Source organism: Dipodomys spectabilis, unplaced genomic scaffold (genome assembly GCF_019054845.1).
Source record: "Dipodomys spectabilis isolate Male_0828 unplaced genomic scaffold, ASM1905484v1 ptg000051l, whole genome shotgun sequence".
Classification (NCBI taxonomy): domain Eukaryota; kingdom Metazoa; phylum Chordata; class Mammalia; order Rodentia; family Heteromyidae; genus Dipodomys; species Dipodomys spectabilis.
In genome coordinates, this window is record NW_024870728.1 from 16,557,881 (window position 1) to 16,585,546 (window position 27,666).

Consider the following 27,666-nt stretch of genomic DNA (forward strand, 5'->3'; position numbering starts at 1 on the left):
TGTGTGTCCCCTGTGTCCATAACCAGTCTATTAGTGGAATCTCTCGTTTGCTTGTTTGGTTTTCCTGTGGTTTGATTGGTGTCTTAAATCAGTTTGTTCTGAATAGGCAGAAAGATGCTCTGCCTTACCAGGAATTCTTGACCCTCCAAGGATAGTTCAATGGGAGGACAATCTGCTTTGAGTATCACAAAAGAGGAAGATGGCTGTCTCCTCTAGTTTGGAGTTGTTGTGATGGGGCTAGGTTGTGAGTAGGGTTGAGGCCTGTCAGCACTCAGCAGCTTTTTCCTGAGGGGCTAGCACCTGAGACACTCACACAGCCCACCCTGGAGACATTCTCAGGATTTATGTTTACTGAGTTTCCAATAGTGTTTCTTTTACCCTCTTGCAGCTAGGTCTGCTGCCTGTGCTGCAGTGGAGTGGAGCAGCCTCTGGCTCTATTTACCCAGTGAAGAAAGTCACTCATTCCTGGGAAAAGATTGCTCTGCCTTGAAAGAGCAACTTTCTCCGAGGGTGGAGCTGAACCCCTCAGGTCAAGTTCTTTTGACCTGTTGAATGGCTCCTATTGTCTTCTTCCAAGGCCTGAGTTATGTGCTAGCTGCTCTGGTCTGGTCTTTGTCAGTATCAAAGTATCTTTTCAGGTGGTGGGAGATGGGCTACCTTCCCACCTCTGCTCTATGAGAAGGAATAAGGATGTCTTATGGGGTACTCATGCCTTTCCCTTGGTTTCTAGGTCGTCCATGGTCTGTGACTGTGGTCAGCAGGATAAAGATTTCTGCTTCTTGTCAGTTCTTATTGGAGGTGAGTAGAATCCGCTCACACACTGCTTCTAGCACCTTTGTCCCAGGCTCTCTATGTTGATATGGGAGCAACAGTAGCACTCATCACCACGGCAAATACAGTGAGTGCCCAAATCTGTCTCCTTAACCAAGCTGCCTGAATTTTTCCCCTCTGGTCAAATTCTCTGTACTCTGATGGCACACTTGGTGTGACTCTCTAGCCTTGGAATTTTCATGCAACATGAGAGTTTGTTTAGCCCTAGCTTCTCCTCACCATCTTCCTCCAGACTCACTCTTTAAAATGTCTATAAGAAAATTTTCTCAAAACATTCTATCACAAATTTTGCACTGGAAGATAATCTATATTTGTTAGCCAGGAAAATGAAAATATATTTGTTTAAAACTAACAACACTAATGACAAAGGAAAAGATGATTCAATTACACTACAAGAATTTATGACGTTTTGGTATGAAATACTTCCCTTTTTATTTCTTCTTCATGTATTTTCATTGCTAAATTTCCAAAATACTAACCTTGTGATGATTTTTTAAATCCTATAAGGACAATCTTTAGGGCTACTGATAATAATACCTAACATTTCAAAGCACTTCATGATTAACATACCCTTTTAATATAGATTGCCTCATTCAATTATCACATCACTCTCAAGGAATTAATAGTGTATGGATAATTAATAAGTTAGTTAAAAATAGTAGCACAAGTTAATAAATGGTAGAACACTGAAGCTGTATATTTCAAGTTCAGTGTTCTATCCAATGCAATTTTTTGCCAGATAAATATTAACTTTAAAGTTATTTAATTTTTTTGATTTTCTAATTATATTATTAAATGCTACCAATCTAATCAAGGTCAATAGGACATGCCTATAACCTCTTTTGCTATTAAATGTTAATTTAAAGACATTTTACAGCTACATTTATCTTGCCTTAGCCTAATAATAAAAAGGCAAACTTCAGACAAAATCCACAAAGAGGAATCTCATTTATGTCACAAACTACTGTCAAGAAAAATATTCTCATTAAGTCAAATCGACAATCTTGAGTGAAGAAACATAATTTGTGGCAGGCTTGTAGTATCATTGATTTAGTTTGGTGAAATTATTATAAAACATCAAATGCCAGTGGAACATACTTTACCAAAAAGTACTCTGAAAGTACATCATGCTTACTATTCACTCACCAAAATAAATATTAATCATCTGCTTGTAAGAAGCAAGAGGGTTTCTTTCAAAGCAGATTTAAAGCAAATAAATATTCTCTCTAACTTGTTAGATTTTAAGTTATATTGAATAACTGAGTTGAAATATAACCAATAGGCAACTGAAATTAAAGTTATAATTTGATATTTTAAAAAGCATACACAGACATACACACACACAAAGAATTTCATTTACATGGTATCTGTTTTAACTATGATTTTACTTAACCTTAAAGTATTAATTTGCATAAGTAACACTTAATTTAATTTTGACATTTTCATAGTATAATAAACACCCAGAACGCAGGAATGATTACTGTTAAAGCTCATTGCATAAAGTGTCCAATTCTGCATTTATTTAAAAATATAGCAAGCTCAAATAATAATTCAAAGCATGAAGAACTAAAAGAGCTCACTAGGAAACGCTGTGAAAAATACACTTTATGAAGTTCCAAATGCATACATTACATATGGGTTCAAAGTCACAGTAAGCACCAACAAAAAGAGTAAAAAATAATACTCATAAAAAGAACCAATAATAGAGAAAACAATGATTCTAATAATATATTCTTGTGGATCATCATACAGTTCTATGAAAAAGATAGAATTCTAAATAGTATAACCACAAAGATAATATGAAAATTATATGCCTAGAAAGTTAACATTTTAAAAGTAAAAGGTTATTTAAAATATTTCGACCAGTTTGCAACACAGAGTACTTTCTTTGTATTAAGATTTTGCATGCATCTTAAAATTATTATTTTCCTATACGGTATCCTTCTTCATCTAATTTTTGCATTAATATATTTATTTAAAAGAAAGCTACCCCATTAAATATGTTTGACTACAATGAATGAAGAATTAAAGCATCCACTCTCTTCTCTAAATAGCAGATTTTTCCATGCAAAATGGTCTCCCAACAAGAAACATTCAAATGTTTCTTTGCCAGAAAACCCTCTAAAATTGTTCACTAAAACTCTTTTATTTTCTATTTATTTTAAAAAGAAAGATATGGAAAAAATTTGGCTTCTAAATTTTTCTTGTGTATAAGTTCATGCCAAGAAATTACAAAGCAAGAGTTTCCTTCCAAGAATTTTTTTGAAGATTTTAGACTAAAAATTTTGTTTATAAACATATCTTTATATTAAGCTACAAAAGATGATGTAAGACATTACTGGAATTTTAAATTACATTTAAATAAATCTATATATGTATTAAAAAAATGTTTAAATAGGGATACAGGTGGACTCATTGCAACAATGAGATGTACAAGTCGTAATGTTAAAAAACACTCTTTACTACTTTGGCCGGGCGGGGTGGGAGGGGGCTGGGCAGGGGATGTAGCTGGGAAGGGATGAGAAGGGGAAACAAAGGAGAAGGCAACAATGCTTGATAAGAAATGTACTCATAACCTTGTCCATGTAATTGTAACCCCTCTGTAAGGTATTTTCACAATAAAAAAATTTTTAAAAATAAAGAAAATAAAAAAGACATTCAATGTGGTGAGACAGGATATTTATATTATTTTTCTTGCTTCTTTAATAGACTACTTTCTAGAGTAGTTTTAAGTTCTCATAAAATTTAATTGGAACATCTTGATATAGACTTCATTATCTCCTGTAATCATAAGTATACAATCTTTCCTATCTATCAACAGTCTCTACCAACCAGTACAATAGTGGGAACTGATAAATCTATGTGAACATATCATTATCACCCATGTCTACAGTTAACATTATTGCTTTTAAAGAATTTTCACATTCTAAATTGTTCTAGTAAAATGTTATCTTCCTTCTACTCTTTATATTAATTTTATTAATTCAGAAATTAGCTTATCTTCCTAAGACTATGACTCACAAAACATCAAAAGATTGAGAAATAGCATAGGGAAGTTAGGGTTACCTAATAAATTAACCATCTGCCACACAATGCCCTGTCCTGAATTCTGTTGCTAAGTTTCAAATGTGAGAGTTCTAGTTATCAAAGAAATTAATTTGCTGGTGAAGCCTTTCTCACTTTTACAACAGAACTTAGATGTAATCCTGCTTTCTATCATGACAGTTCTCACTCATTACACATATTAGCTTCATTCAACTCTTCTTTTGTATGAAGGCCAAAGGAAAGAGGTAGAAAAATATTTAAAAACTAACATACTCAGCTGCTTGTTTGAAGTGCTTCAAATCCTTCTTCAAATTTCTGTTCTCAGTCTCTAAAAGCATAATCTGGTTATAGACATCTGGAACATTCCCATTGGCTGGAAGGTCAGTTACTTTCTTCTGTAGTAACTCATACCTAGGATAAAATCAAATGGTTTATATCATTGCTTCTTCCTAAATTTAGAAACAATTCAAAATGTTAAGTCTCAGAAAAATCTGGTAGCAATCAGTTGCTGTATTTATAAATTAAAGAGTTAATATTAGGTTATTAAAATCAAATAGTAAAAAAAAAAATCTAGGTACTAATACCCTCATGGTGTATACAATATGGCTGGAAATCTCATATGTCACCAATCCAAAACTGGTAACCTTCATAAACATCTTGCAACTCCTGTCTCATGAAGTTGCCAGTCTTGTGAGAGTGGTAAGTTTGCTATAGAAAAATGAAATGAGAAGACACAAATGGAAAGTTATTGGTAGGAGTGTTTGTAATATTTATAGACTATAGTCATGACTAGCAAGCATGGATGACAAAGTTATATTTATGCAGAAACTTGAAAGAAATGAATGTATGGTATCATGTGGATTTTCAGAAGAGGAATAGCCAGGGTTGATAGAAAAAGAAATGCAAAAAGCTCTGAGACAAGGAAGTGCTTAGTATCTACAAGAAGAGCAAAATGTCAGTACACCTAGCTTCATTGGAGCTAGATCCAATTAACAGAGCAACAGAGATGCTGTGAGAGGAGCCAGAAAGGAAGCAGGGAACCAGCGTAAGAAAAGCAATTTTTACTCTGAATGAGGTTGGGACACAGAAAAAGTTTGACACAAGGGACATGAATCATACTTATGCTTTGAAAAGGCTAGTCTCTTTGAAGAAACAGATTTTAGAGGAGTAAGTATTGAATCAGAAAGAATTGTCAGGCTACTACAACAATCGAAAAGATACAGAGAGAGGGAGAGAGAGATATTTGTTAGAACAAAATGATCAGTAGTGGAAGTTATAAGAAATGGTTACTGTCTGGACGTGCAGTATAGGTTGAACTAACAGGATTTTCTAATGAAATTACTGTCTCATGTTTCATCAAAAGAAGGGAAGTTATAGCCATAGTTGAGTCATAGCCATTTACAAAGTGGACAAAAAAGAAGCAGGAACTGGCTGGTTGGAAAAAAAAAAATAATGTCCATTCAAACTAAAGTTTATACAGCTAGCAGACTTTCAAGTGAACAGAATAATATTACAGATAGGCAATTCAAATTTGAGTATCATCAATAAATAGACACTAGTTATGAGACAAGAGGAGACTAGACAGGCATGAACATATCAAGAAAAATGAAGACTGAGCAACAAAGTTATCCATTATTGATGAGAGGTTGGACAATAGTAAGTACTACCAAAGGAAACTAAGAAAGAGAGTTCATGAAGTATGGGAAGAATATAAGAAAGCTGTGGCCCATGGGTGAAGTAAAGAAAGTGTTTCAAGAAATAAGAAATAAGGAACTAGGACAATGTGCCAGAGGTTGGAAAACCTTGAGAATCAGGGTTTGACTATGTAAATATGTAAAAGTCACTGAACAAAAAACTTCACTAGAATAATGGGAATGAGAGTGAAGTTACAGTAGAAATGAGAGAATAAGGAATAAAAAAGTGGCAGAAAGAACTTCTCAAGAAAATGTGCCTATAAAACAGAAAATCAAGATGCACTTAAAATAGCACGTGGAATCCATCATATTTTTTTCCTTTGCTTTAATAAGAGAAACATTACTGTACTTAGTATAGTGTATGGAAATGATCCAGACTCTGAATTCAGACCCCAGAACCAAAAAGTTTTTAAAAGGTAAAAAGAAGTAAATTTCTGAGCGATAAGCCAAAAGCCTTGTCTCTTAACATATTTTAAAATCCTTTTTAGACTTAACTACCAGCTTACCTAGTGTATAAATCTATGTAGTTATCTTTGCCATGCTGAGTTCCCTTGATAGCTGAGTCACAACATTCCTGAATTTCATTTAATTCCAATTGGACAGAAAGGAAAACCCTTGTATAGTATATGACCAAGCACCAGATCCTCATCAATTGAAGAGACAGTGATTGAATAGGAAGCAAAATGTGAAAGAGAAAAACACTTTTTAAAATGCAAGTTTCAAAGGGAAGAAGAATTAAAGAAAGAAAATAGTAATAATAAGAAAAGGTAAAGAACAAGAATTGACATTTCATATGAGTAAACAGTGAACATGTTAATGGCCCAGGGAACACCACCCAATATAGTCAAGGAAGAAGATTAGTGACACATGGGTATATTAAGGTACTGAAAGAACACTGTCATATTATCACCATTCTAAGACTCTCCTTAATTTTGTTCCCCAGGACAAATCACTATTGTCCATGAGTACTACTTAGTCATAAGGGCACTGAGCAAACCCACAGTGAAAACTTTTCAGTGGTTCAAAGAACAAAATCCTACTATACTCACCTGTATATAATATAGAAAGCAGGCCATGGCAATATTTTTTTGGAAAATAGGTATTTTAGAACACTTTGTAGAACATATAATCCTTCTCATGATTAACTTTACTTTTAAAGCATAAAAACAGTCATAGACATTACTTTAAAAAAAAAAAATCTATGGGGGCTGGGAAGGTGGCTCAGTGGTAGAGCGCTTGCCTTGCATGCATGAGGCCCTGGGTTCGATTCCCCAGCACCACATAAGCAAAAAAGAATAAAAATAAAAAAAATAAAAATAAATCTATGGCTGTATTCCAATACTGAGTTGGACTAGATTTGGGGAAGAGTCAATAGATCCAGGGGAGCCCGAACATATAGAGCTTGCTAGTTAGCATAAGGCCCTGAGTTAAAACTCCAATAGTACCAAAAAATGATATAGTGTGTGTGTGTGTGTGTGTGTGTGTGTGTGTGTGTGTGTGTGTGTGTGTGTGTGTGTGTGTGTGTGTGTGTGTATTTAGGTTTTGTCATTTCATACTAATACTAACCTAGCATATAGGTAAGTATTACATGTCCTAACTCATTCTTTAAAAAAAAAAAAGGTAATTGAACCAGATTACTTTTACTCCTCATTAATTATCTGCAAATGAAACAGCACTTTACTCTTACAAAAATGTATTGCCTAATATATTTACAATTTTTTCTTTAAGATTACTATTAAAAAATAACTGTTAAATCATGCACAGAATTCTAGATTTTTAAAAAGCGGTATTATTTTACTATCACCAAACTTTCTCCTTTTTAAATAATTACAACTGCCTATCTGCATTAAATTTATTAATTTAGATATGCAATTAAAACAATGAAACTGAGTCTTCCTATGTACATATTTTCCATAGAGGATAGCAGATCAAAGGAAAAATAATATATTAGTAAATATTACAAATTTCTATATTTTAAATTAGCATAGTACAAAACACAATAAATATTTTATATATTAATCCGGTTTGTATGGTATGCAGTGACTATTAAACTCATACCTTTCATATCCATCATTTAATATTCCGTTAGGGATATTAGGAATAAAAAACATGCCTGTTGACTTTATCATCATGACTATAACTTTTATAATCTATGTCATTAAATTATACAAATCAATTAAATAAATAAAATCTTGATTTTAGGCAATATCTGAAAATATATTTCTACTTCTAAATGAAATACTATTTGTAGAAAAAGAACCAACTATAATAAATAAATAGGAAAAACATTTACACTATAAAGCAAAACAGCAGCAACAGCAGCAGCAGCAGTAGCAGTATACCTTAATTCAGGTAAAAATACTTAAGCAAAAAAAGAAAGGAAGTATTTTAGAAAATCATTTTGTTACCTCTAGAATATATTCCATTTTCTTAATTACTTGAAGATCAATTGAACCTGATTGTTTAATAAAATTGCTTTAAAAAATAAGATTGTTTAATAAAATTGTCTTTGCAGTAATGGGTTGGCTAGGTGCTTAGATATGTGTATGTGAATGGTATGGGTTCAGGTTTGGAAATGAGAAAGTTTTCTACCCAGGTATGTTAGCTACATCATTTCGAAGTCTTTTCAGATTGTTAAAGCGCACATATGAAGGCCTTGGCTTCTATAGACAACTGTTTAACCACATAATTGTTTACCATTCAGACTGAAAGCAATCAAGAGTTCGAGTCATTCCCATTTTGATCAGGAAATTGCAGAGAAAGTCTTCTATTACTTCAGGTATCACAGGCTTTGAAGGAAGAATTGTTTCTTGCTCCTAAAATTTAAATGTACAATTATTCATTTTTCATATCAAACCTCTTTATTAATGGTAGAAGTCTTTCATTCAATTACTCATCGATTCATTTTTCTAATAATTAGTCTTAAATATTATCCACAAAGGACTATTTTAATTAACAGGGATAAAAAGCATTGTTGAAAACAAACAAGTTGTGGTCTTCATACTTGGCATTCAATGGATGCAGATAGAATTATGAAAAACTAAATAAAATTCATACAGCATGACAGGACTAAGTGCTAGTTGGGCAAAAGGAGAGGCTTGAAGATAGGATCCAAGATCACAGAAGGTATTTGTATAAATTTGCTATAAGTATACAGTTATGAAGAAAGATTTCATTGAAAAAGTGGGATCTGGGCTATAATCCCAAATACAAAATCCCACATGTGAAAATCTTGAAAGATCAAAATTCAGACTCTAAGAATAAAATAATAATAATAATAATGTAAATAATAAGAAATAAAGAAAATTCCAAAAATAGTATAATTCTGGAAAAAACATGATATTGAAAATTCCTTATAAGGGCATATTTTATATTTACTATAGATATTTAAGAAACATGTAAAAATGTGAAAGAATACTTCACAGGACACTTTATACAATAAAGTAAGCAATATGACAGATTTTAATGTTCAGTACGCTTTTGTTTTTGTTTTTGTTTTGCTAGTCCTAGGGCCTGAAATCAGGGCCTAGCTACTGTCCCTCAGCTTTTGTGCTCAAGATTACTGCTCTTCTACTTTGAGCCAGATCTCCCACTTCCCCCTCAGTCTACAGACTAGCTAGGATTACAGGCATGAACCACTAGTGTTGGTTCAGTATTGTACCTCTCAGAATTATGTTTAACTCTAAATAAAGTGCTATCTCAACACTAGTGCACATCAAAAAGGAAGAATGACAAGAGCTCTAGATAAGGCTAGAGCATGATCAGATTAAAAAACACTAAGGAGCTCTACTTGCCCTGCTCTTTCACTAGCACATATATACAAAACAAGATTTATTCATATTTAAAAATGCAATAATATGGCTGTATCGATTGTTAGAAACACTGTGGAAGAAGTAATTATTATTCCATGAGGGAAACAAAAATAACTCAGTCAACTCATCAGGAGTCAGAGGTAACAGTTCTTATAAATATAGTTTATTAGAACACAACCAGCCCATTTGTTTATATGTTATCCATTATTGCTTTTAGGGTTCATAAGAGAATTGACTAGTTGGATAACACCTACAGCACATTATCCAATGTACAAAATAAATCAAGTATTGGGGAGCATGATAGTTATTCCTGAGTATCAATTTGACTTGTCTGAGAAGCACTTTGGAGATTAGTAAAACACACAGCTGATGTATCTGTGAGCATGTTTCTAGAGGTGGTTACATCATCTGAGCTCAGAACAAATGAATGTTTAATCCATTAATGGATTCAAAATTAGAGTAGTCTATTGGGGAGGGAGTCAAATTTGGTAAGATGGGACCAGACTTGCCAAAGTAGGTCATGGAAGCATGTTCTTGGGACTAGGTCTTTCTTTCCCATTTCTGCTAAGACTCTTCCTCTGACTTTTGTCCATTGTGATGTGAGCTGCTCCACTCTGCCCTCCTACCATGACTGAGTAAAAGCTCTGAAACAATGAGCAAAATAAATCTTAACCCCATTCATGTGTCAGGCATTCTGTCATAGCAACAAAAAGTAACTAAGGCAGGTATTTTCTTAAAAACTTTTAAAGCATCATTGTCTCTCAATAGCACTCATTTTCTTTTCACTGACAAGAATTCACTAATTTATCCACATCTGAAAAAGTAGGCTATCAGAACTAGATAGCAGATTACCCAAAAGGCATAAAATGTTTATATACAGATATATTGAGGAAAGCCAACCTTGATGCTCAAAATAAGTTCTTTTCAAAAAAGTTGTACATAGGGGCTGGGAAGTTGGCTCAGTGGTAGAGTTCTTGCCTCACATGCATGAGGCACTGGATTCGATTCCTTAGCGCCACATAAACAGAAAAAAGCCAGAAGTGGCACTGTGGCTCAAGTGGCAGGGTGGTAGCCTTGAGCTGAACAGCTGAGGGACAGTGCCCAGGCCCAGAGTTCAGCTCCCACGACCAACAACAACAACAACAAAAAATGTTGTACATAATTGAACACTGATGACATTGTTAGTATTTATAGCAAATTGAGGGAAACTTTGGAAGCTACAGAAAATCCTGACCAATGTATAAGGTTCTATAGTGATTGTTTTAGTTATTTGAGATTGTTTTAGTTATTTTAGATAATATTGGCCAAGACTATATTAGGTGTTATGGAGATATCAAAAGAGCAGAGGAAAGCATGTTTTTGCAATATAGTACTTACTAACACAGAAAACTATATCTAATCATTAGATAAGAGCATAAATTACAGCTGAATATAAACATTACATAACAAATACACTTTAACCTCATTGGTCAGCAACTTTGAAACTGATATTTTAGAATAAGATAGATGATAGATGAAAAATGCAAAAACAGGAAGAGAAGAACAGAGAGATGGGTGGGAGGGTATATAATTTCACTTTCTAAAGATGCCTATGAGCCATTTAGAGAATATGTTTGGTTGCAGAACTCCAGGTAAGTCTTTGCTGTCTCAAAAATACGTTTTCTGTACATCTCTTCCTGAAAATATCAGAATGGAAATATAATCACCTTAAGCTACTATTAATCTTATTGATACATTACCTTACAGAATCCTATCAATATACTTATTCCTTTATTTATAATTTTGCATTTATATATAATACATACATTCCCAGCTGTAATGTGATCATAAATGTCTTTTTATCTTAATATATACATACTCATTACATATTTGGTGAACTTTCTCCATGTGAAAAACCCTGTAAATGGTGATAGGTATTAAATATTAGTAACAGACTGTTATCAGTCTCATCTGAAAGCCAGTGCTTTTGCTCATGTCTGTAATCCTGTATACTGAGATCTCAGGACTGAAGCCAGTCAGAGGCAGGAAAAGTCCAAGTAGACTCTTATTTTCAATTAACCACAAAAAACTGGAAGTGGAGCTGTGGCACAAGGGCACACAAAAACTCGAAGTGGAGCTGTGGCACAAGGGCAATGCTCATCTTGAGCAAAAGAGTTAAGAAACTGTCCAGGCACCAACGTTAAGCCCAAGTACTGGTATGAACCCTAAAAAGACTAGATGAGTACAAACAAAAACAGTTCAATATAGAAGTTCTTCTACTTAGATTCAAAAAAAAACTATGCATAATTTACATAGTTAGCATACATACATCTAGTATGTATGCTAATAAATTTATGTAATAAAATAGCATTTTTCTTTCAGTTATATATTATAAACAACTTTATGACTTTGTAACTAAATTGTGAGGTTAATAAAACACTTCAGAGCCTTACGCAATATAATATTCCAAATAATATTCTATTCACGTGGACCCAGAGATCTTCTGGCACAAAGGTGGAGCTATCTCAGAGCAAGGTTTTAAAAAAGAAAGATCTAAAGTGACATTTTAGAAAGAGATCCTCATTTATGTGAGTCATACCAGCCAAAAGTCATCATATTGAGAGAATGTGAACTAATATAACCATTATGAAAATTAGCTAAAAATAGACCTATCTCATGACCCCAATATATAATTACCAGGTATATATCTGAAGGAGTACAAATTTTATTTTTTAAAAAGATGCCTGGACATCCATGTACTCATGTTTATTACAGCACTATTCAATAAAATAAACATGGAAATTCAAAGTAAGAAAAACACATGGTGGCATCAGCCAAGGTGTCCAAGAGGAGAGGAATGTTTAAAGAATATATAGTATGTATATACCTTTGAATACTATCCAACCATAAAGTAAAATAATATCATGTATAGGAAAGTAAGTGGAAATGGTAAACATCATGTTAAGCAAACCATGCTCCAAAAGAAGTATCTCTTTTCACTCTATGTGGAAATTGGATCAGAAAGATGTACCCTCCCTATACAAGTATATGTACCCTCCCTGTACAAGTATATATAAACATATAAGCATGCATAAATTTATATATAATATGTATGTGTGTGTGTGTCCATGTACACACACAAGCACACGGAACATGACTCTATAGGGCTATTTAAGGGATAAAGGTAAAAGGGGAAGAAAATAATTTCGAAGTACAGTAGAACTATGTATAAAGCTGGCATAATAATTTCAATAAAAATTCCTGATCAATATGACATTGAAGAGACAGGCTCTGTTAGGGGAAGGTATACTAGCAAAAAAAGAAAACAACTAAAACATGATTAATGAAGATGATTACAATCAAAGCACTTTGTTTATATGTATGAACATATAATAAAATGTGTTCAAATTGTTTCAAGAAGCGGGGAGTAGGATAAGGGAAAGTGATGGGCAAGTGAGGATACGTTGCATACATGAATTGAAATAGCACAATAAAATCCAACCCACACAACTAATATATGGTCATTAAAAGTAAAAACATAATGACCAAAAGTAAGTTCTTAAATTACTTAAAAATTAACTAACCAAGAAGCAGTCCTTTTCTCAATTTCTTAACAAGTAAATCTATTTTCTTAGCTTTTCTCAAAGAATCACGATATATTTTTCAGTGACCAAGACTAGGCCTAAGACTATGGAACTGAGCTACATACTCAGCTCTACCACGATATTTTATTGTAACCATTAAATATCTTTAATTATTATCAATTATTAGTTATCTTTTATTTGTAATCATTAAGTTAGAGTCCTTTCTACTATATTCTCTAACATAAAAGGAAGCAAGTTTGTTTATAACAGATGTAATAAGATTATAAGGAAAGAAAACTGCTTTCATAGCAAGATTAATCAAGTGGAGTTCTCAGGGAATGTGTCACTTTTGGGAAATCATACAAGAATGGTTATAATGTCGAAAATGACAATTTAAAAAATATATATGGCAGCTTATTTTAAATGAACACTTGGAGACAAATAGAAGTGAAATGGTCATAGCACACAATTAAGTTTCATTTAACATAGAAAAGTACTTTTGCTAAACTAAGGAATACAATTGTGTTCAAAATTCTTACCAAGATTTGAGTATCTGTATCCCGTTCTTGTACCAGGTGAATTGTTTTTGCCAGATCTTCTTCACCTTCAGGAATGCTAAAATTGTCATCTGGTATCTGCATCAGAGAGAGAGAGAGAGAGAGAGAGAGGGAGAGTGAGAGACAGAGAGAGAAACATGGAGAGAACGGAAGTATTAGTATAAATATGAAGTACAATATAGTAGTTCTCACTTAGCCTTGGAGTATACATTTTAACATGTTCATATATATATGTATATATATACACACATATATATACTACATTTTTCTATACATATACTTGATAGTTTAATTTGCAAAGCACAGAAAGATATTGGCAATAAAACAATTATAAAAATATACTATAAGAAAAGTTATTTAAAACTTAGGAAGTGCTTTGTTGAACTACAATTGATGATTAGTAACTGAAGCCAAACACAGTAGATAGGTACATAGAGACTACTATACTTAATTTTAGAAATATTTTTCTTCACAAACAAAAACATCAAAGAAATAGACTTCATAGCACAAGAAGTTGCATCAATATAAAGATCTCTAGAAAATGAATAACAAAGTCGATTTCTGACTTCCTGGTAAATTGACTCAAGGTCACTTCTAGTTAATTCAAGATTTGTTTATGGACAATTGCTTTTATAACAGTGATAAATAGTCTAACAACTCTACTGGTAAGGAAAAATAATGTTACACTGTCTAGATACCTATCCCAGGTCTCCTCCACTATTACTCGTTCTTAACAACCAGCCCCAGTAAATATGTAGTTTATTGTAAACTAACACTCTTTGCCTAAGTGTTAAAATCTTGGAAGAATGAAATGCATGGTAATTATATTGATTAGAGTTTCTATTAGTCACATGATTCTTAGATACTAGCAACTATTTGTCAGGCTTTTACATTTAAATCATTCAGTAACTTTATATATAAAATATAATTCTTACCAATATCCTGTTTCCTATGTTTGTGTTATCTCTTGTTTGTCTAAAATGTATTGTCAGGCTTTCCTCCACTCAGTGTTACTCACAGCTTCTATTATCCAGAAGTGATTTTATCCTCCAAATCTCAGAAGTAATAATAGGTCTCATAAGGTTTTAAAAAATGTTTTGAGATATGTGTCTTTCTCTTACAACTATTGGTAGGTTTCATTGGAACAATTAATTCAATTAAAGTGCTGAGATCCAGAAATATAGTTGAGCTAGAAATATGCAAGAACTCCAAGCTCCAACTGAGTATGAACATCTGAGAATCATTAACAAAAAGACAGATTGGATAATAGGATACTTTTCCGGGACAGAAATGAAAGTGTATAGCATGTATCCATAAGATAGGTAATAAGAAGATGAATCTCAAAAACCATTAATAGGAAGAAAGAGAGGTAAGAAGTTTTTCCCAGACTAATTGGAATATCCATAATTCACATTTAACCAGTTGCTTGCAGCTAACTTAAACTACAAATTAGTGTTTCCTAAGGAAAATAAAATGTTTACATGGTTCATAAAATAAATAATTCATGAAAATGACTTTTATGACTATAGAATGAATAAAATTAACAAATTACCTCTTCATACTCAAAATCATCTTCAGATGGCTCAGTTATGGTAATATCTGAATATCTTGTTAAGGTTTAATCTCAAAAATATGGAACAATATCATTCACCTTAAATGGTATCAGATCTAATTATATATGAAATTTGTAAACCATACACTTTTGTTTTTGGTCAGTTATGGGTCTTGAACTCTGGGCCTAGCACTGTCCATGAGCTCTTCAGTTGGAGATGAGTGCTCTACTACTTGAGCCAAAGCACCACTTCCGGTTTGTGGTGGTTAATTAGAGATAAGAGTCTCATGGGCCTGCCCAGGCTGGCTTTGAACCTTGATCCTTAGATCTCAGCCTCCCAAGTTGCTAGAATTATAGGCATGAGCCACTTTCACTGACTTAAACATACACTTTTTTTAAACTTTGCATTTTCTAGACAGTCTACACATTTATATATAAAATAGTTTAGGATTTTTATTTCTTCAAATTAATGAAAAACCACATTTATACGTATCTGACTAATATTCATAGACTTCCAGTTACATCTAGGATAGATACCTATGCTAAATTACTATATGTCCATAAGAATATAAATTAGAGGAAGTGGCACTGTAGCTCAAGTGGTAGAGTGCTTGCTTTGAGCTGAAGAGCTGAGGGACAGCGCCCAGGCCCAGAGTTCAAGGCTCACGACAGACAAAAAAAAAAAAAGAATATAAATTAGAAAGAGATAAATTTTTAAGGATTATCTATAATAGCAGAGCTCCCGAGACAAGTATTCCCAAACCTAGGAGACTTTATGTGGTAGGATGTATCAGAAAAGACAAAACAGAAGGTACAAGACCTCAAAATAAAAGGTAAAAACATACCTCTATGCTTTCATCAATAAAGTTTACTTAAATCTCTTTATATACATTAGCTTTTAATTAAATGATTTGTGCAGGAAATGTTCCTAGTTTTTAAGTAAATATAAGCTATATAGCAATCATAATTCAATGTTATATAATAAGTGCTTAAGAAATTAACTATCCACAGCTATTAGAAAAAATAATATCATGTCATTTGCAGGGAAATGGATGGACCTAAAACAAATCATTTTAAATGAGGTAAGCCACTCTCATATGCAGAAGTTCTAAAATACAATGGGACATATTAACTTATACAGGACTCTAAGCATTCACACACAGTAAGATCAAAGGAGGATACTCAGGAGAAGAAAAGAAATGCATAATGCCTATGTACATCTAATCAAATAAAATATTATTTATTGAAATGAACTACGGGAAATGGAAGCAAAAGATTTTTTCTTTTTTGATATTTTGTTTTGTTTTCATTGTTCTGTTTGTTCATTTATATGTCTTTGGGAGTGCAAGGGGAGACACAGAAATGGAGAGACAAAAGTTTAAAAAACATGCAGCAACAGTACTTACTGAACAGTACGTTGAAATGAACTATACAACTTACGCGTGAAGGCTAAAAGGGAAAAACTGGGAGAGAATGAGGGAATTAATGTACTTTTTATCTTGTCTTATGTTAACTATAACCCTCTGTACATCAACTTTATAATAATAATTTAAAAACTTTTTAAAGAAATAAATTTATTCTAGGAAGTGAAATAAAAAGAAATTAATTATCAATAAAATGATTCTAATAAAAAAGAAATCCAAGAGTACTTTCAAAAGTGCAAGCTGTTGTACCAGCAAATAAAAGGTTCAAGGAAACTATTAAAAATAAAAAAGAACATTAGAGTTTTTTCTAGGATTTTTTTTTTAGGATTTGTGGAGGTTGTGTCTTTAATATTTTTTTCTGCTTGCATTAAACACTTTTATGTATAGTGACCGTTATGTAAAACAAAGATAAGATGAGCCTATTACTTTTTGCTGAAAATTCTTTCCTTTGTTAATATTTTTACCTTGCAAGGTTTCACTAAAAGTGTACAGGACAACCTATTTTATTTCAATCAAGAATAAAGAATAGATAATATATAATGTTTAATAGGAACCACACATTATTAGTTTTTCATATACTAAATCATTTGGTCTTCATCCTGTATATGGGCTAAAACTATTATTATTATGGGCTAAAACTATTATTGTTTCCATTTTGCAAATCAAGAATCACAGACCCAAGGATCCAGAGTTAGGACCAGAGTGGAATCTACCCCAGCAGTTCAGGCTGTCTCTCCATATTCTGTATGGGATTCCAGTTCTACACAGTTACTTGAATTGTTTGCGAATTATCTCCCACAGATTTATATTCCTCTAAATATATTTTTGTTATCTAGCTTCACTCATCAGAAATAATCACTCTTCACTGTCTTTATCCCTGTCACTTACAGGCAACATTTTAGCCTAGTGTAGTTATGATCACTTCTCAGATAATAGATGTTTGTAAAAAAAAAAAAAAAACAAAACCAACAATATTCTATGTTCAAACATCAGTGTCTCTCCCAATAATGTGGTGAAAAGTAATTAGGGTCAAAAGCAACTCGTTACAAAACAAAAGAACAATAACGCAGAATATAGCAATACATCTATTATCTACCACATCATTTTAATTCATTCGCAGTAAGTACTGCAGACAGTAAGCATCTACTTGTATGTGATATCTATTGCTGCAGAACAGTTTCCAATTGCATTTTCCTCACTCTAACAGTCTCTTGTCAGGCAGGATCCCTAGAGAACAGCAGGATTGTAGTAGCAATCTGTTAGGCTGTTTTATCGTTAACACCTAACATATATTTCCAACATCTGTCCAATTCTACAGTCCAAAGCAATGCTGATACTAGCATCCCAATATAAGTATCAATAACAAATATTTGTTATTTATTGCTCCATAATAAACTGCCCCAAACTTGGCATTTAAGAAACAATAAGCAAATATTTCCATTTTCCAGGACACAGATGAACCTGGAAGTGAAATAAATGAAACACAGAAAATATGATCTCATATATATTTGGAAACCAGAAAATATTCAACTCACAAAAACAGAAAGTGGAGGGTGGTTACCAGGGTAGAGGGGTAAACAAATGAAGAGAAGAAACTGAGAGAGCATCTATTTCCAATGATAAGGAAAGTGAGTTCTGGAGACCAAATATAAACCATGATGACAAGCTAATAATATATCTCATGTAAGTAAAATTTACTAAGAGTAGAGATTGTAGGTACCTTCCCCACTCCCAAAAAAGTAATTATGTGAGGTAGACACATTACTTGCTCCAATAGTGGCAACCACTTCACAATGTACTAAATACATCCAAAAAGGAAACAATAAGCATTTATTATTTCATCATTTCTGTGAGCCAAGTATTCATTAGCCACTTAGCCAAGTGTGGTAGCACATACCTGTAATCATTAGTAGGCAGAAGGATTGTGAGTTCCACAATCCTTTTAAAGATATAGCAAGATCCAATTTTAAAAGTTGGTGGCAGTACAGTTCAAGTGGTAGAACACTGCCCAGCATGCACAGAAGACCTTGAGTTCAATTCCCAATAATACAAAAACCAAAGAGTCCATTAGCTGCTTAGCTGGAAGGTATTGATTTGGGGTCTGTAATGAGGTCATAGCAAGATGACAGCAAGGTAGCCATAATCTAAAGGCTGAGCTAAAGAGGCAGGATGTACTTCAAAGAAGACCCACTGACACTACTAGTTTTGGACTGAGGTCCTTGGTTCCTCCTCATGTGGGTCTCTGCACAAGCTGCTTGAGCATTGGTGACTACTGCACATGCAGAATTAGCACTTCAAGAAAAGGAAACCTTCCCATTTCCTTATGAATGAGGTGAAGTCATTCTTTCTGATGGAAGTATAGAACTCCATTATGTATATATACCACGTTTTTCTTGATTTTATTCTTTTCTTGACCCATTCATCTACTGAGGGGCATCTGGTTTGGTTCCGGATCTTAGCTATGGTAAATAATGTTGCAATGAACATAGTTATGCTGGTAGCTTTAGTGTATGATCTGGTAGCTTCAGAACTGTGTTTTAGCTTTTGGTTAAATACCCAGGGGTGGGACTGCTGGGCCATAAGGGAGCTCTATGTGTAGTCTTTTGAGGAACCTCCACACTGCTGCCAGAGTGGCTGAATCAGTTTACATTCCCACCAACAATGTAGTAGAGTTCCCTTTTGGCCAACTCCCTACCAGTATCTGTTATTTCTTTTCTTGAAAATGGCCATTCTAACTGGGGTGAGGTAGAATCTCAATGTAGTTTTGATTTGCATTTCTTGTATGGCCAGAGATGTTGAACATTTCTAAGCCAGACCCTAAGAAACATAGGTTCCATGGTATCATTCATTTGTAATAATTAGTATATGCCTAGGATAGTCCCATAGACCAATAGCTATGTACATATGACCACATAAAATCATGCTAATCCAAATGATCTCCACAAAATAGAAACATGAAGTTGTTTTGCTTTTCTTTTTTTTTTTTTTGAGTGTACTGTTGCAGTTTTTTCTTTTGTCTTTCATTTTTATTTTTTTTTCTCCTCTAGTTTATTCCCCATCGTCACTGTTTCTGATTTTTGGTACCCTTTGTCTTGTATATAAGTATATCTGATTTGGGGAAGGGAAGGGGAATCACAGAAATAGTGAGACAAAGGAAAAAGGGGGAACCAATGTGATACTCACTAGACACTATATTGGAAATGAACTTTACAACTTGGGGGGGGGAAGAGTTGGGGAGAGGGAAAGAGAAAGAAAACAAGGGAGGGGTAACACTGCCCAAAAAGAAATGTACTCATTACCATACTTATATACCTGTAATCCTGATGAACATCACCTTTACAATAAAATAAATAAAATATAAATATAAATAAAATAAAATAAAAACTAAAAAATAATGAAACCCGAATTCTTTTATAACGAAGTCTTAGAAATTACACATGACCGTTTTTTCAATACTTAGTATGTGAGGACTATTCAATAGCATAAGTAAGTGGGGATGCAGCTTTGTACTAAGATACTTTCCTAGCATGTATAAAGGCCTGGGCTTAATCCGCAGCATCACTTGGAGCTTGTAGAGCATGATTACCGAGGAGTAGGGAGCACTGGCCATCATGTTCTGGGCTGGCAAGCTACTATACCATCTAGGAGAGGTAATCTAAGCAAAGCATTTAGTGTGGTGACTGGCTTATAATGAATGCTATGTAACTATTTAATACTATTTTCTTTACTCTGGTAAGAGATGAGTATCCATGAAGAAATCTCAAAAGTAGCCACTATCCTAAGTTTTCAGTAGATTAAGATAAGTGAATACATAAAAGACATACTAAGTTTCCCATTAGTTTTAATTTATATTTTATGATATAGTTTATTTATTGAGCTAACATTTTCCAAAGTTAAGGCAGAGAAAGTTAGCCTTTATCTTATAGAATAGTATATACTTCTGAGAGACAGATACTACAAAGTGATTTTGAAAGCAACTGTTTGTCTCTAAATCCAGAAAAGCAGTAAGATCCTTCACATTCATGCCATAATAAATCTCAGAAGTGTTATAAAATAATCTAGATGGGCTTTAAAATTATAAATATGCTAAGAATTGGATTTGTGAGGTGCTACATGGTTTATTGAACAAAGCAATAGAGAGAAAAAAATGCAATTTGTTCTCAACACATGCAAAATATCAATATAATAGATATGACTTCTGTCCAGTAAATATTCTAGGCAAAAGAACTTAATAACAATACATTGTTTCCATATAATTGAAAAAGATGATAATAACTAGTACTTTACAAAGCAAGAAAATACTTTCACATTAACCATAATGATATTTATTTTCACAAAAACCCTGTAAGATCAATAGTAAACACAGAGTCATCTCTAAGCTGAAAATGAGGAAACTAAATCAAGGAAATTAAGAAATTTACCTAATGTTCTATAGCATTCATTGAGTGACAGAGACACATCTCTTGAATACAACTACAGTGACACAATAGACATATGCATTGTATGTCAATACCCTAGCTGAGAACTAACATATGTGTGTCCTAAATTTTCAAGACATATGTTGCCAACAGCTAAATCACCTAAAGAGCTTTATTTGAAGACCTTGGAGGAGAGAGCATAAAATAGTTATAGGAGATAGAACCAAAAACTAAAAGATTAAGATAAAAAAGTTAAAAAAATAAAAGGCCCAAACCCAGAACACCTACACTCTGGATAGTATCTTTCAATCCCCAAATATGAATCTTCAGAAAATCTTTCCAAAAGAAACTGAGTTAATGTAATGTTTCAGTGTTATTGAAGAAATAAGTATATTGTGGTCTATATATTTGTATCAACTATCATATGGCCAGTTACTAACCGATGGATACACAAATGTACAAACTAATCCTAAAATGATTCTTCAGTACTTTACAAATATACATATCATACAATACATAATCATGGATGAATGTGGATACTGGAGGAGAAAGGAAAACAGTAGAAGTAAAATAAAGGTAAAGATATAGCACATACGGGGCAGGAAGGTGGCTCAGTGGTAGAGCACTTGGCTCGCATGCTTGAGGCCCTGGGTTTGATTCCTCAGCACCACATAAGCAAAAAGAAAAAAGCCGGAAGTAGCTCTGTGGCTCAAGTGGTAGAGCACTAGCCTTGAGCTGAAGAGCTGAGGGACAGCCCAGGCCCAGAGTTCAGGCCCCATGACCAGACCCAAAAAAAAAAAAAAAGATATAGCACATACCATAGATCTCTCTGACTTTTTAAGTCATAAACAGAATTGTCTCCAATCTTCCCAGCAGTCAGGGAAAAGATGATACTGTTATCAGATGTCAATTTAGTATCCCCTGAATAAAAACAGACAAGTCTCTTAGAAAATGTATAACATTCTCTGTTTCCAAAACCTCCGAGAAATTACACTCTTGGGTACACATAAAGAGAAACGTATTTTATAGATATTGATCCACTTGGGTCTTTGTGGCAGATGGAAAGATAGAAAGACAGAGTGAAAAAGGAACTGAAGGAACACCCTGTGTGAAAGTTTGAAAAGCACTTCTTTGGACAGCAGAGTAGAAAAGGGCAATCCATCAACAATTGTCTGAAAGATAAAATACTTTGTTACTTTTGTACTTCTACTGAGCAACTTTCTCATCTGTAAATTAATCTCTTAGGTTATCCTAACAGGAGAAACCATTCAAGAAAGCGGATCACAGTTTTCAGGCAAAGTTGTTTTTCCACTGGAAAAACAGCTAAGATTCTTGCTCTGTCTGAGTAAAAGAACATAATAGAACCCCATGTGCAAAATTCGTTTCCAACCTTGTTTCCTGCCCACAGATCTGGTTCTTGCTGTTGACACCTCAGTCTTAACCGTGCCTAGTTTCCTAGTCTGTTCTTGTTTTAAAAACTTTTTGTGGTTCTCCTTTCCTGCCTGCCTTGAAGTCACCACCCACAGTATAACCTACTTCCAGGCCGGATCTTTATAAAGTCACAGTGTAGAAACAAATCAAGATTCCCACTCTGCCATATCATTATTTGTTCTGAAAGGAACTTGAGAAGACTTGTGAATTTTCATACTATAATTTTCACACTGTATTTAGTCACCCTGAGTAGACTAATTCTGTATTAGCAGAACCTTCACTAGGCCCTGTCATTGTAGCTGCTAAATAAATAAATAAATAAATGGATGGAACAGCTGCACTGAAACTGCCAAGAGAGTATGAAAACTATAATAGTACTTCAAATGACACAACTTTATGGCCACATGCCTCAGAAGCATTTCAGCTGAACTAATGCAATAGGGGTTGTGGTGACAACTGGTATCATGAGGTCATAAGCAATCATCCACATGGGCCAGCGACAAACTAATGAACAATTTTCAGAAGGGAGCACAAAAGGAACACAAAGTTCCTCACACACTAGTCTCTTCTGTTCTTGTTTTTTTTCCTTAGGTCCAATCATGGCCAACAACAGTATCATTATATAAAAACCAGAGTGAAACATAGCTAACTATAGTTTACATATTTCTCAAAGCTGCCATACACAGAATTCACTTTGTGTCTTCCCCATCAGGCCATAGCCCATGTTCACAGAGGTCAATATAAAATCTAACCTGGATCTTCCATATCAACATGTAAGTATAAAATTGTAAAAGTACTATAAATACTAAAAATTGCAGTCATCTTATTTCTGAGGAATACCAGCCTGAATAAAGTTAATTGAATAATACAGACCAAGGATGGAAAATAAATGGCATACTTGATTTTTCCCCACTGGTGTGTGTATTCCCTGACACTTTGTTGTCACATCCTCATATGGCCTCAGAACTCTTACTAGTGGCATGGAGCCACTAAAAATTCTAATAGTGCACAAACAAGGCCACACTAAAGCTACCAGCACAACTATGTTTATTACAGCATTATTTACCATAGCTAAGATATGGAACCAACCCAGATGCCCCTCAGTAGATGAATGGATCAAGAAGATGTGGTATATATACACAATGGAATTCTATGCCTCCATCAGAAAGAATGACATTGCCCCATTTGTTAGGAAATGGAAAGGCTTGGAAAAAATTATATTAAGTGAAGTAAGCCAGGCCCAAAGAAACATAGGTCCCATGGTTTCCCTTATTTGCAATATCTAGTATAGGTATGAGTCAAGCGGAAAAAGTCAGAGAATGTGATGTTAGGAAAACGAACCCTCAAATATGTATTTTAATGTTTTTGTTTCATTCATGCATGTGTTTCTAACGCATTTATAATATTATTTCTTTATTGCTTTGTATGTCCCTCCCCCACAGTGTAACCCCCGCTTTCACTATATTTGATGTCAGTATAACATGTGGAGGAGACGGGGACAAACAAGTCGTTTAAGGATTCAGGTGGACCTGTTGCAACAATGAGAAGTACAAAATGTCATGTCAAAACCAGCTTTACAATGTCGGGGGGGGGGGGGGGGGGGGGGGGGGGGGGAGGGAGGGGGGGTATGATTGGGTGGGGGGAGGGGGGAGGCTGGGAAGGGAGGTGAAGGGTAAACAAAGGAGGAGGCTGCAATGCTTGGTAAGAAATGTATGCATTTTCCTGCCCATGTAATTGTAACCCCTCTGTACAGTATGTTTTCAAATAAAATAAAATAAAATAAAATAAAAAAAAATTCTAATAGTGGAAATGCTATGGCTATTCTTGCCTTAGATAACAGTGACAGCAGTCCATGGGCAGTTGGTAATAATGCAGACACTCAACCCTAACATGGATTTAAATATTAGAATCTTTATTTAAAGATCCATGGTTGATTCGTATTAAACTTAGCCTAGATCTGAAGACACAGAACATATTTTTTTGTAAGTAAGCTACAAATTTCACACATGTAATATCTGATACTTTTCATAGTAACATGGCTCACAGTCTAGATTCCACACTTAGGTTATCTATACTTTTATCTGAAACTATGCAGGGTATACATATTGTAGTATCTAAGGACTCCTGGATAAATTACATTTTCCAACTATAACAGAAAATACACTATTGAAGAACATAACAATTATTGAGAATTTGCCTGTTCACTGAAGTACATTTTTAGAATAGAAGAAAAAGACACTAAGGAAAATAGTAAAGAAAGATTAGGAAAAAAATAAGAGATAATGAAGAAGGACAAAGGAGAAAACCTACAAATCTCATACTAGCTGTCTATTTTTTCACTTGTTCAATAACAGCATGCATTTTTACAAAACAAAAAACTGCTGAAAACAATAATAAAAAGACAAAAATGTACTTCAATATTCAACTAATAATAGTAGTGAGCTTCACTACTGCAGTGATATTCCTAAAGAAGAAAAACATTACTGTTAGCATCAACCAATTGTGATTACACTATTTCAGGGTCCAGGATCCTCCATTTTGCAGCTGCAAACTTTGGCCTTGAATCCAGAGCTGACTGCCCTCAAAAGACTTACTTAAACTCACTCACTCCTGAGAAATTGCTACTAAGTACAGGAGAGACCTCTGAAGTGACCAGCAAACTTACATTCATGCCCTAAGAATCCAAACTCTCAGTGTTAGAATGCATAGAAATAGGAAAGCTAACTAGGGAAGCAAAGAGTAAAGAAGTAACAAAGTAGTATGTTGAAAGCTCTATCTATCCAGAGTCCATGTATTCCATTACTCGTCCTTGTACAGTCTTTCTCCAGACCAGTCCCCAAAAGAATCAACCTTTATCTCTCTTATTACAATTTTTTTTTCTATCCTGTATCTGCCAATTGGAATTGGGTATTCCCAAATATCCACAGCTACACATTAATAGGTAGCCCCTGGTTACTAGTACAATGGGAAAAAATCTCATCCAAGTTGTGATGAATTCTAATAAAATATATTTTAACAGGCACTCATAGCTTATGCCTACAATCTTAGCTACTCAGTAAGCTGAGATCTGAGGATCACCTTTTGAAGCTAGCCAGGCAGAAAAATCCATGAAATTCTTATTTCTAATTAGCCACCAAAAAAAAAAAAAAAAAAAAAATGAAGACAGAAGTAGAGTTGTGGCTCAAAAGGTACAGTGCTAGTCTTGAGCACAAAAGTGCAGGGACAGTACTCAGGCCCTGAGTTCAAGCTCCAGCCTGTATTAATTCATGAAATGATTTCTCTCATAAAAAGCCTTGGATAAGTATTTGGTAAACATTGCATATAACAAAGCTGATTGGTTTAACTTTACTATTCTATGGAAAATTTGGTTGAAACACCAAATAGCAATTATTCAACCAAAAAGACATGGAAGAAAAGTGGCTAGATAACTCACAAACTGGATAATAAGAATCCTAAAAATAATAGTATTTGTTTTTGAAGCTGGATGCAAACATAACAATTTGATGACAGATGTAAACCACCAAAGGTTGGCAATTTTGAATCTGTGATGTCCTTACAAATTAAGAAACCTAGTTTTCATCATTAAAAATTTCATTGAGTCAGAATGCCATCATGTATTTCACAAATCCTGTCATGTACTGCAAAAAGTGATCACACTGTTAGTCTCATGTTAATAATTAATCTGTGTTTACAGAATTCATTTTAATGAAAACAAAAATGACTAGATGATTTGTTACCATTCACTAACAACTATGAACTCAGAAAGAATAATGTGAATCAATTTTTAGTTTAAAAGGAGTATTACTAGAAAAGACAGCCTGTTGGAGCTATGAAAATGAAGCATAAAATATCATTTATGACACTGAAGCACCCATTTATTTCATTTAAATTGATTTCAAACTTTTTAAACTTACATTCCTATAAACCTCAATTTTTCATCCAATGAAATATGGGATATTTTCTCTAATCTTTCCATTAAATTCTTCATAGTTTGCTAACAGTTTGTATACTAAACCTGAGCAGCCTTGCCAAAGCTCACAAAATGAATCACTGCTGTAACTCTTGAACTAAATTTTGTGAGGGGGAATGATTGGACAAAAAATGCAAAAAAAAAATCAAGGAGACTTTGGGATTTCCTTAATATCTTTAGGAACAAAATAGATAACCACCTTTCTCTTATCTGAAGAATGGAGTTAGATGTCTTTTTCTCACAAGCCTTCCCCATCTCTCTTGTAAGATATATATATATATATATATATATATATATATATATATACATATATATATATATATATCACGAAGAAGGGACCTCTAATGCCTTGCAAAGAAAAAGTTAATCATCCACATAAAGTTATTCAGTGTTTCTGGTATTTCTCCTAAGAATCACCCATCAAAACATACTTTCTCCATCAGCCTCTCGAGTCTCAAAAAAAGAAGAAAAAAAAATCCTATCATTTAATCATTACCGTTATTGTTGTTGTTATTAATAAACAGCTAAAGTTGAAACCACCACCCAGGGGTGCAATACTACTGAAACAAACTCTGGACCTCTAGACCATTCTACAGAATCACAGATCGGGTAGTTGAACCTTCAGCTCCAGGGGCCTGCCTAGTCCGTTAAGTGTTGCCAGACAGGATTACTTAAGAGTATCCTAAAGCCTCCAGGGCCAGTTTAGGAGCACAATGAAATGCCAGTAGGGCTAACTCCATTTGTTATCTACTTAAACACAAATACCAGCCCTCAAGCCAACACATACTGGGAGGTTACCAAGTGCCTGTCTGGCCTGTCTCCCAACTCTTGGAAGAGGATGAGCAGCTAAGGCTATGGTCCTGGAAGGGGGAGTCAGTGGGGTTCTCGGGGACCAGGCTGATGGTGACCCCAACAGGCGCTCTCGGTGAGAAACCGTGGCCTCGGCCTCCAAGCCCACCAGGCGGCCCAACCCCTGCAGGCGGGCGGGCCTTCACCAGAAGGATACGTTCCAGGTAGTAGATGCCCTCTGCGGCCACCTCATCTGTAGTTGCCCCAGCCGTCGTCAAACCCATGCCCAAAGCTTCTTCCAGGACCCGCACAGGGGCGGAACTCATCCCTTCCTGTTGAGCCATCTGCAAGGCCCCACCGTCCTCCCTGAGGTGCTGGCTCTGCGCGAGGAGACTTCGCTAAGGCCTCACTCGGTTCTCGCGAGAACTAGCCTCCTTCACCTCTTCCTGCCTGCCAGACCCAAGCACCCAGGCCGACCCGAGTTCACAGTGTTTTCCCAGGTTACCAGGGCAACTCGTTGCCTAGTTACCACAGGGCTCAGGACGCGGGAAGCAGCTCTCGGAGTGGACAAGATGCCAGA

The 27,666-nt window shown here is 34.5% G+C and overlaps 1 protein-coding gene across 2 annotated transcripts in view; it reads right to left on the minus strand.

Moving 5' to 3' along the window:
* Window positions 1-27,430, minus strand: part of Spag16 (sperm associated antigen 16) — a 775,603-nt gene extending 748,173 nt beyond the window's left edge. The window contains exons 1-5 of one of the 2 annotated variants that reach the window (XM_042679127.1): window positions 27,304-27,430; window positions 15,055-15,101; window positions 13,485-13,580; window positions 8,268-8,386; window positions 4,150-4,287 (exon numbers count right to left, since the gene is read on the minus strand). In XM_042679127.1, coding sequence (XP_042535061.1) covers window positions 4,150-4,287; window positions 8,268-8,386; window positions 13,485-13,580; window positions 15,055-15,101; window positions 27,304-27,430 — 527 coding nt within the window. The remainder of the gene's footprint in view (window positions 1-4,149; window positions 4,288-8,267; window positions 8,387-13,484; window positions 13,581-15,054; window positions 15,102-27,303) is intronic. The other variant, XM_042679126.1, reaches the window with a different exon arrangement.
* Window positions 27,431-27,666: the final 236 nt, after the last annotated feature.